General features: G+C 41.0%; 1 protein-coding gene across 1 annotated transcript; it reads left to right on the top strand.

The window, feature by feature from the left end:
• Positions 1-6866: 6866 nt before the first annotated feature.
• LOC139469809 (nucleoredoxin-like) lies at positions 6867-11485 on the top strand. Its single transcript, XM_071252106.1, has 3 exons — positions 6867-7037; positions 10405-10610; positions 11333-11485. Exons 1-3 carry the CDS (start codon positions 6941-6943, stop codon positions 11483-11485), a joined length of 456 nt encoding a protein of 151 aa, XP_071108207.1. The 5' UTR covers positions 6867-6940.
• Positions 11486-12176: the final 691 nt, after the last annotated feature.

Below are 12176 nucleotides of genomic sequence, written 5' to 3'. Positions count from 1 at the left end.
ATGAAAAATTACGGATATATGACGGATAGTATTATCGATGCGATGTTTACAGATGCAGAAGCCGTTATTTTTCTCTGGACATTTTAAGAGACAGCGAACAAACACTTGCCCTCCGTGCGCATCACCAACAACACGCCACGTGGCATAATACGTGCACGCCATCGGACTACGTCCATAGCAACTCCTATACATTTACGTGGACGTTTGACAGCCTTTAGAGTTGACATCGCATTGTGGAACGGGACCTAGGGTGGCATTGTACAAACAATCTTAGCTTAGACAGTCGCATTTATTTACTTTATATATTTATTTATTTTACCTGTTCCTTCTCTATGGTGTATATTACGCTAAGTTATGTATTTATACTCATATATTATATACCTTATGTGAATGTAAGTTTAATGTTTTTAATAAGAACTATTCTTGATTTTTCATTCTCTCTTAACCCGTTTGGGTGGCGTTTGTCGTTGGTTGGTTGGTTTGTTGTTTAACGCCGCACTCAGCAATATTCCAGCTATATGATGGAGGTCTGTAAATAATCGAGTCTGAACCAGACAATCCAGTGATTGATATCATGAGCATCGATCCACGCAATTGGGATCGATGATATGGGGTAGCGTTTGTACATGTGTTTCAATGTACCATGCTCCGCTGAGTTTTATCTTCTTTATGTACAAATGGTGAGGCACAAACAAACCACTTTGTATTGTATTGTATTGAATTTAAGTCTATGATAAGGTATGGGCGTTAGCGCTAAGATCGCTTTGTACAACGGCACCCTGGGCACCAAACAGCCACAGTGTTGAAATCTGGATATATTGATTCCTATACTCTGGTAACAGAATAAACCTGATTTTCATTCCTCAGACCACGTTCTCTGCCATTAGTGACGGTTCTTGTCTCGCATAAATAACGAACAATGCTAGATCCCAGCAGAAGTTTGTTTACAAAACAAGTCCATGCAACGCAGTCATGCCTGTGTGATCCTTAAGATGTGTGGCGTATATAGCCGTCAATAGTTGCAGATAAACATAACTACAGAAGCAATAAATAGATTCTATAGAATATGAAAGACATTCTCAAATGTGTCTATTCGTGCGGATATCTGAAACCATACAGTTTCAAAGAGTATGCATTGCGTATAACGTACCTAAATATACAGCACAAAGATAGAATACGTACGGGGCGGTCGGGTAGCCTAGCGGTTAAAGCGTTGGCTCGTCACGCCGAAGACCCGGGTTCGATTCCCGACATGGGTATAATGTGTGAAGCCCATTTCTGGTGTCCCCCGCCGTGATATTGCTGGAATATTGCTAAAAGCGGCGTAAAACTATACTCACTCACTAGAATACGTACATGTAACGTGGTCCCGCTTACGATCAGCCATTACGTTTCAGGTTGCTTTCTTGCCAAATGTTTCAATCAGATTTGACTTTTATATGTTATTACAAAATTGTTCCTATTGTGCAATTCTTAGTGTTGAAATGTCCAGACTGTGTGACCGCCTCCGTGGTCTAGTGGTAGAGCGTCCGCCTGGAGAAGGTCCGGGGTTCGATCCCAGGCCGCGTCATTCCAAAAGACGTTAAAAGTTGGTACTTGTTGTTACCTTGCCAGGCGCTCGGCTTTAAGGGGCTAAAACAAGGACTGGTCGGCTCAGAGTCTGTATACTGTGTCTGAGTGGGGTATTCATGTTAAACTGCGGCATGGTATCTCAGTGGGCTAGCAGTATAAATCGGCATCAGCCCGGACTAGTACAAGCAGCCACACACACACGTGCATGCACGTCGCTATATAAGTGCAATAATCGTGGACGCTACGTGTTAAACCTCATTTCACATCACCTCCTGACTTTGAGATATCGTCTTACAGTAAAATCATCAAAGGTTGCGGCTAATGACTTTAATATTAATAAAAGAAATCAGTACACTCCTGTTCACATGGACAATGTCATGATAAATAGCCCAGAAGCCATTATGATAAATCGCAATCATGCAGGTTTATTTTGTAGGTTTACCATTTTATCTAAACAAGGACAAGAAGTCACAGTATCTAAGCCAGTTCAAACATACCGCAATACGGATATCAGTTGTGAAACACGGCTATAGTTCTTGAAGGAGGGTACCAACTTTCATCGCTAACGTCCTGAGTGAGTGAGTGAGTGAGTGAGTGAGTCGGCTTCACTCATTGTATCAATAGGGAGCTTCGGCGTGACGACGGTTATTGTGCCCGGATGTTGTGCCTTGTTCTGTTACTGAGCTGCTGCACGATCAGCTGTTACGTCGTGATTACCATCAGCGTGTCCGCATTGATGACTTGACGGAATGACAGCTGACAGTTACATTACATGTTCGATCATCAACGATTAGAATGAGATTGTATGCCAAATTTGATTCGCTGTAGTTGACATTGACCATGCCTGTCAATACACTCGTCCCTTGTATATATAGAAGATATTTCATGTGTCGAGTGAAATATCATGTTTCTCTCATCGAGTGACGGTGGGAAAGGTGATATTTAAAGGAATATCCTATTTATTATATATTTTTTGTGTTCTTGTCTAACGGAAAATTAAATAATTCTATTACAAATGTAAAACCTTCAGACGTAAATTCTCTCTGCCTAACACACAGGGACGGTTCACCACACCCAAGTATTTGCGACTTAAAAAGTAGTTTTGTGTTTGCAAAATCTTTAAAAAATATATATATATAAGAAACAAAAAATATTGTTACACTGTTTGGACAAATTAATAAAAATATCTCGGTAAATATAAATACGTTGGGTTTGTTATGTGTTAACTTAAACTTTAGAGGAATTCATTATTGAATCTAGAACTGGCATTTGTTTTTAAGCTTATATATGACCTCAAGCGATTGGGAAGTGTATTCAAAAGATGTAAATTTGGACCATTTAACAAAAACAGAAATGTAACGGTTTTGACAGAAACGGTGACAGAATGTACACAATGGAAGGATAAAGACATTTGGTACTTTAGAACTTTTATTTATGTACTAATGTGTATGTGTATCAACTATTAGAATATGTTAAAATGATTATCTTTAAGTATACCATAGAAGCAAACACTTGAGCATCTCACTGCCGTTACAACATATACGTGTTACAAGCTGCAAAGCTGGAGAACGAGATCACAGATTAAAGGCCACACTGAATGCCAATATATCCTAATCAAGACTTTCCTGTCGCTCTTACTAATGATGTAAATGGATATTAACCAATAAGAAAGTCCCAGCGTCCAAACCGTAACAATATACTTGTATGTCCATACAATACAATACCAGGGTAATTCAATGGCAAAAAATATAATTAATTTAGAACAATGACTGGATCACGTATATTTTAGACACTTTTCCACTTTCAGCAAATAAGCAGATATACATGTAAATATTATTTTGCATGGATTTTAACAAAATACCCGTAACGTCTACAAAACAAGGTTATATCAATTTATTTACTTATTGTGTCAGGAATTGTAAACAAATGCAAATTTGTGTATATCATGGATCACGTGGAGTATGTCTTCTCAGAAGGGTTGAACACTTAAACAGATAGACTACGGAAACAGAGAGGTAGTAAACATTATATTAAGGAGATCATTTTTTATTTAAATTAAATGTTTGTTATATTAAAGTGTTAGGTACAAAATTCGGATAAAAAAATATCATGTTATGTCCTGTTTAAAAACTCTTTCACAATGAATATGACTCATTGGAAACGGAACCGAATTTCTAAAATCTAAGTCATTTAGTTAAGTAATGTCGAATGTAGTGAAGCTAAATGAAATCTACCACCTAAAACAAACAAAAAAACTTATTTTTTATATTTGCACAGATTTAAATTATAAGAGAGTGACTCGTGTATGTTTCATTGTTTTTCTGTTCAGGATTTTCTTGTCATTTCCTGTAAGCCATCTCCTGTTCACTCTTACTGTTCAGAGTCTCAGATCTAGCACAATGGACACATCAACCAGGACAAGGATGTATTTATGTCAAAAATAGACTTTGGGAAAACATCCTTGAAGATATAATGATAGTGAATTTTGAAAAATTGCAATCTCATTAAAATCTGATGTTTTGCTCCGTGTTCATACCTCTCTACGTGAAAGTCTGAGGACACCGCCATGGCAGGGGGCGTCAGGTGGTGGGATATTGTCATTCAGACAATGGCTGATTGTCATAGCTTAGCTGCATGGCGGTAGTCTGGGAATATGTAATACGATTGAAAGATGCTTGACCTCTCATGGAAATATGTCAAATATCGAACTCCCTGATGAAGAAAATACATCATTTGCATTAGATACGCGATGTACTTGCTACAACGTTAACTTTGGTGAATCAGTGAATCTCCTCTCCGTGGACATGAGCATCAACACGACGGTATGCCATGTATTCGACCTTTATGACATCTATACCCTCACGAGGAATACATTAGTGTTTTGTGGGGGGTTTGTTTTGTTAAAATTGAAATTTCAGAAACGAGGTGGTGAAGAAAAAGCGGAAACGTTTAAGAAAACTGACGTCCGAGGGGCCCATGAATCCATTCCTCCTTTATTCAGATTAGGCGGTCAAAGTTCACTTCACACGACCTCTTATGGGCGTGTCCACAGATCTGCACACAGGGAGGTGTCGTATCGGAGTTACAGATCACACACACACACACACACACACACACACACGCACACGCACACGCACACGCACACACATACACAAACACACACACAAACACACACACACACAAACACACACACAAACGCACATGCACACATTACAAACACACACACACACACACACATACACAAACGCACACATACACACACAATTGCGCGCGCGCACGCACGCACGCACAAACAGACAGACACACACACACACAAACAAACACACAAAAATTACAAAAACACAAACACACACACATAAACACACACACACAAACGAACACATACACACACAAAAAACCATAAACACATACCCACACACAATTGCGCGCGCGCACGCACACACAAACAGACACACACAACCACACACACATAAACGCATACCCAAACATACAGACACACACACACAATTGCGCGCGCGCACGCACGCACAAACAGACACACACACACACAACCACACACACATAAACACATACCCACACATACAGACACACACACAATTGCGCGCGCGCACGCACAAACAGACACACAAACACATACTTATGGCTACATCCGGAATGTCCCTGATTGTTGCTGGTGAGAATTGAATGTAACCAAAACTGACAAAAGGTGTTTGTGTATCAGCCACACACGATAATAACGCTGTGATTGATTATTATCAAGACACACGCTGTATTTGGCGTGTGATAATCGGCCACTAATAACCCGACATGGACGTGTGAAACCTGTTAATGAACCGGCTCGACCTGATTATGTTTCTAGGTGTTTCAGCACCCTGCCGTGCTCGTGGGTCTCACCAAAGTGATAAACGTCGAAACTTCGTGATTTCCAAGCTGTTGTAACTGAAATAGCCAATATACTCACTCACTTTTAAAGAAACATTCTACAAAATGAGACAATTTCCAAGTTAAAAACACATGGTTGGTTCATGCTTGTTTGTTGTTCAGAAATAAATGAGCTTTATGACGGCGGCTTGTAAATAATCAAATCTGGACCTGACAACCCAGTGGTTGATATTGGAGCAACGATCTACACCGTCGGGGTACAAGTCCACAAGGCCCGTGTTTTAAACTGTATGATTGGTATTGTTAAACAGAAATGTGTCTGATAAAATTTGTTTTTAATACAACTTTGCTCCCATGACTCACCAGTGAAGATATCATGGTCTCGTCGCTGTATGGCTGAAATAATGACGATGCGACGTTAACTTTTAACTCACTCACTCACTCACTCATCAGCAAGGACACATTATCAACGACCACCCTGACCTGATCCACCTGGCCCCGTCTTACAACCAGCAGTGGTGGCTGGTGATGGGATCTGACCCGGTAGGGGTGTGCTACATGCACTACATATGTAGTCAATATGTTAACAATACAGAGAAAACTGAAATTTACATTTCTCATCCCAAACCATAAATTACCATATCCATGATAGTAAAACATAATACAAGACCTTCAGTTATTTCGGAATACAAATTGGCTGACTAAAGATGCATTACAGTTTGACAAATTCCCAGATTTCTATTTGCCGTTTCTTTTATTCATTAATCATCAGTCACATTGGAGATAGCATTATAACAACAGAATCTATTGGTCATAAGTAATGCTATCAACTACTGCAGGAAGTAGTCTGTTTCCTGTGGTATACATACTCACACACACCTATATTTATATATATGTATATACATTTAACCGAAATCACTTACATCCGTGTCGCGACTTCCATTGTGTATCCCGTCTCCAACGTAATACGGTACGTTACCATGGTAATATAACACCCAACTTCCCAGACACGACGGGGGACTAATAGTACCAGTATATGGTATTAGTCAGTTGATACAGAGCACGCTATTGGATGAACATTGTATAAAGCACATGATGCACAATTTTGTAAAGGATTGCTGAACTGAAAACAGTATCGCTACTTGGGATATGTCGTTTAGCAGAGGCAGTAATATCGTCCGATAGACAATATTCATTACGGATATTCGGAATCACGATTGCGTTAGATCTCATGATCGTAAAGTGAGTCACGTTGCAGCAGTATTAGCGGCTTATTAAGAAAGCAATTTCATGTACATACTTCCTGAATGAGAAGCGGATCCTGGCAGAAATCGAACGCAAGGAAGCCCTACAATAGTGTTGACGGTCATTACCACGCATAACCGCCTCGCAGTCCGGCAGTTAGCGTCAGCGCCAAGGTCTTCATCTTCCAAGTGACTTTCTTCAACACTGACTGTCGCACCAGGAATCAGCCGGGGTGTAGAGGATGACTTCCATTGTGGAACTTCTTGGAGACTCGCTGGTGGACAGACACGGGTATCAGGCTGACCCCGCGTCGCTGACCAGGGAAGGGGCTGTGGTGGGTGAGTGTACATTCCTATGGTATCGCATTCAGGGTTTAATATATGAGGTGAGGTGAAATGGGGTTTAACGTCGCGTCCAAGATTATTGCACTTATATAGCGACGTGCATGCACGTGTATGTGTGTGTGTGGCTGCTTGTACTAGTCCGGACTGATGCCGATTTATAGTGCTAGCTCACTGAGATACCATGCCGCAGTTTAACATGAATACCCCACTCAGACACAGTATACTGACTCCGAGCCGACCAGTCCTTGTTTTAGCCCCTTAATGCCGAGCGCCAGACAGGGTAACAACAAGTACAATCTTTTAACGTCTTTTTGTATGACGCGGCCCGGGATCGAACCCCGGACCTTCCGCTCTCCGGGCGGACGCTCTACCACAAGACCACGGAGGCGGTGTTTAATATATGAAGTCGTGCATATTGTAGAAAGGATCTGGTTTGATAAGGTGAGGTGAAATGGGGTTTCATTTGCACTTATAAAGTGTGTGTGTGTGTGGGGGGGGGGGGGGGGGGGGGGGGGGTGCATGCGTGCGTGTGTGTTCGTGCGTGCGTGCATACGTGTGTGTGTGTGTGTGTGTGTGTGTGTGTGGCTGCTTGCACTAGTCTGGACTAATGCCGATTTGATGGTGCTAGCCCACTGAGAAACCATGCCGTAGTTTCACCCCACTCAGACACAGTATACCTTGTCTTAGCCCCGAGCCCCAGGCAGAGTGACAACAAGTACCATATTTTAACGTCTTTTGATATAACGCGACCGGGGATCGAACCCCGGACCTTCCGCTCCCCGGCAGACGGGGTGGTCGACTTGATAAGGACCAAATGGAATAGTCAATTTCAAAGTTGTGCAAAACTTTGCAATTTGGTAACATCATTTATCGGACATGTTCAAATTACTCACAACTAGTTTTCTTTTTTCATTTCTTTTTTGAATCACCTGACTTGTATTTACCTAAATTATGGCTCAGCAGAAAGGCATGATGACTAAAATGAGTGAAAAGTGCCGATTTTAGTTCTTCGAGTGAAAATCTTAATTTGACTTCTTGACAGTAGGTGAACTAACACTATCACCAGCCTAAAACAAGCAGATTAGGCTTTCTTTTTTATAATTTAAGAAAAAAAACTTCATGAAAACCTGTAATATCAGCCTTTTTGCATTATACATGTTCGGCTTTCCTCTTCATTTGCTGTTGATTAAAGTCGCGAAGAGTGAAAAGTCAAAGACTAAGCTTTACGATTTCAGAAAGCTTATTGCTTTCATCATGTACAAAAGGTTTCAAAAATCATTATGGATGCTGTTTAAGAGTATGCCAAAACATGGGCCAAAAGAGAAGAGGAACCTGTTGAATGTCTTTCAGAGTGGGTTAAGTCAGTGCGTGATGCAGTCATTGGTTGAATGCACAAAACTTGAAAAGTGAGAACTGAATTGGAAAAAAGCTCATTCTGTCCCAGCCAGTTGTCATCCAAAGTCTGTCTGCCCTACATGAACAGTTTGCAGTTGTTCCCACTGACAAGACCTCAAATAACATAACCATTATATGTAATCCTCACTACATTCATTGTTTGATCAAAGAACTTGGTATGACTGACATATCAAATAATGCCACATATAAAGCCAGTATGCTAACTCAGGAAGAAATCTGCCAAAACCATAAATCAGTACTGTCAACTTTTGACTTGACTCTTAAACCTGAAGACATTTCCATTCCTCTTTTGTACTTGATTCCAAAGCTCCATAAAATTCCGTACAAAGAGAAATATATTGCTGGGTCCATCAAATGTACCACCGAATCCCTGTCTCAAAGACTAACCATAATCCTTATAACAATCGAGGAAGGGCTTTCTTTATATTTACAAAAAGTATTTGAGACAAGTGGAATTAATACCATGTGGATTCTCATAAACAATGTCAGAAAAGAACCAACTTCCATTTTGTCAAAATATTGGATTTTTCTACTTTGAACACCACTATCAAACTTAAAAACTTAAATCCTTGATCCATGTTTTTTGTGGTGAACACAGATACAGTTACGTATCTCTATTCAGAGGTTCAGGACAATGTGTAACAGATGAAAGCAAATGTCATCTGAAGTTTACTGAGAAAACAATTTGTGAAATGCTGGACTTCCTCATTGAAAACGTCTACGTCTAAACGTCCCCCCCCATGCTACCAAGATGTCAAAGAGAGTCATGCGACTCTTGCTCAGAATTTGTTTGATTAAGGTTACACCATCCGAGGCCCCAGTAGAGCTTTCAAAATGTTTTATGGTAGACATGTGGAACACATTTCCAAATTTAACGCACCAGTGACAAAAATGATGTCCGATTAAATTCCCTTTTTTACCTGTACAATATCTTTTGTTTTGTTTTTCACGTGAACAATTGACTTGCCTGTGCGTGTGTTTGTGACGAGTGCCACCGGCGCGGCAGGATACGCTCACCTTTTCGCGAACACCTGGTATCATAGTGATAGTGATTCGTAAACACATGCTCGTGATATGGTCAGAATCGCACAATCAACTCAGCTTCATGAAGAGATTTCTGTTGGATATGGAAAGGGTTGTGTCGCTGTCTAACACCTTACCTTGCCCTTTATGGCCTAAATTAAAACGTCAAACCATATCCATAATCATAACAACTCTCTACTAAAAGCAGAAAACATGTCACGATTCCGTCTGAATGGCAAGCTTGTGTCAATGAATCCCTCTCATAGTGAGCGTATGCTGCACCAACTGTTGCACCCGCCAGGAACACATGGCAAGTCGATTTTTCAACTGACAAGTCAAAATAGGGAATCACATCAAACAACATTGAATTCCCTACTCCTGTGTGTGGTACACGCACGCATGCACGCACACACACACTAACGGTATTCCAGTCAGTATCACAGCTGTTGTCTCATGTTGGAGAAATTCACAAGTACGGGATTGGTCCTGACAAACCACAAACCAGTAGCCGGGACGTGTTTCCACCCATGATTGTAGGATTCTGGCACATCTAAAGTCAACATTGGGACATAATTTTTGTCACCGATGCGTCAAGTATGGAAATATCCTCCTCATGTCTATCATAACACTTTTTGAAAGCCATACTGAGGTCATAGATGTTGTAAGCCAGAACTTTTGAGCAAGAGTCGAATGGCGCCCTTTGAAATAACTTCACTACATTTTTTCAAAAATTCGCCTCTCACATCAATAATAACGTAAATTACTAAATAATGCATCGCATTGATTCGTTTATGATCAGTATCGCGACAAATATATATGTCCTACTCATTTTGGCAATAAAATGCTTCAACATTGATGAATTACTTGAAACAAGTTGTGTTTCAAAGATTTCGTGTAAGCTTCTACTCTTTGTTTCTTCCAGGTCTGTATTTCGGGGCCCAGTGGTGTCCGCCGTGTCGGCATTTCACAAAACAGCTTCTGGCATTCTACAACCACGTGACCTCAACAAAACATGATGGCGCCCTCCAGATCGTGTTTCTCAGTTCGGATGAAGAGAAAGAAGATTTCGACGAATACTTTTCCACCATGCCGTGGCTAGCGGTGGACTTTAAAGACAGAGAAGCAGAGGTAGATATGTCATTTTCTATTTCGGCTCACAGAAGTTTTTGTTTGTTTGTTGTTTAACGCCGCACCCAGCAATAATCCAGCTATACGACGGACAATCCTGTGTTTGATACTGTAACCAAAGATCAACGTCGTCGGGGTACAATGACACACAATCAGCCCAGTCACCAAACCTGACCATCCGATCCATTAAGTCGCCTCTTACAACCAGCAGAGATAGCTGGGGAGTAGTTCTAACCCAGAATCCCCACGGGGCTCTTGGAAAAGGGCTGATACTAAATCGCCCCATAAAAATATTTTCATGTTTCTCTGTTATTAGTAGTACTTATGTTATTTTCCTATTATAATTCTCATAATAATCGACGTTCTAGTAAAAAACATGTACGTCTGTTGTGTGCAGTACAGTTCTACCACAGCAAATTATCAGCCATATCATGTCAAAATATTAATAATGTGGAAACGTAGTAGTTAAAGCGTTTGCTCGTCACGCTAGACACGCGGGTTCGATCCCCCACGTGGGTACACCATGTGAAGCCCTGATATTGTTTGAATATTTAACAGCGGAGTGAACCCTCACCCATTCTCCGTAGCTGCAGTCTTTTGTATTGATGTACGTTTAAAACGTAGCTGGCCATATAGGGCCATGATGATGTCAATTACGACCGAACCAAGTTTCCTTTCGGATAATCAATGCATTGATTTATTAGCAATGTTTCTTTACCTAGGCACGTGTGTCGAAACATTTCCAGATCGTCGGCCTGCCTACCCTTATCTTGATAGATGGAGCCAGCGGCAATGTCATCACGGATCGCGGGACTTCATTGATTCGAGAAGACCCAGAGGCAGAAAGGTTTCCTTGGCGGCAAAACTCAGAGTAAAGACTTTGATAAGCATATACTTCTCTGTTGATGAACCATGCTCTGGTGGCTTTTTATGTCTGTTTTCTGTACCTGCTGACCGTGAAATAATGTTGTTGGCATCAATATTTTACAAAATGTTTGTTTTTTGTACGAGGGTAAATTGAAAGGTTCATGAACTGACAGTTATTCCTTTGAGGTTTATGAAGAATGTCATCTCATGAAAGACATAACAGCAGGTTACAGAATGTTTTCGAAAAGAGCTAGAGAACTTGAATGGGGTAGGGAAACTCCGAAAATAGAGAGATTAAATGAGAAACGAGCTCTGATTAAGTCCCTACATAAAAAGGGCGTGTGACACGAGATATGAACAGCACGCAAGGGGATGACTGCACTTACATTCAACTGTCAAGGAACCGGCTGCTGTATGTATGCGAGGCAGTAGTGGAATAGACTATCCTAAATCTCGTCATCCTAAAGATGCTATGTCTGGAACTCGAGTGGTGGCTGTCCACCGCAAGGTAATGGCTGACCGATGTTACCATTCTACGCTTCAGAGTAGCTCTAGAAGGATCAGTACAGTACACTCAAACTGACAACTCAAACTTAGCAAGTTGTCCGCAAGATGGGTACCCAGAATGTTGACACCTGATGAGAAGCTGACCCGACTATTTCCAGGAACCTTTTGACCCATGAGCAGAAGAGTCCTGAC

This window comes from Haliotis cracherodii, unplaced genomic scaffold, assembly GCF_022045235.1.
Source record: "Haliotis cracherodii isolate W230 unplaced genomic scaffold, xgHalCrac1.p SCAF_2, whole genome shotgun sequence".
Taxonomy (NCBI): domain Eukaryota; kingdom Metazoa; phylum Mollusca; class Gastropoda; order Lepetellida; family Haliotidae; genus Haliotis; species Haliotis cracherodii.
Note: the sequence above shows the minus strand (reverse complement) of the source record. Positions and strands in the feature narration are given on the sequence as shown.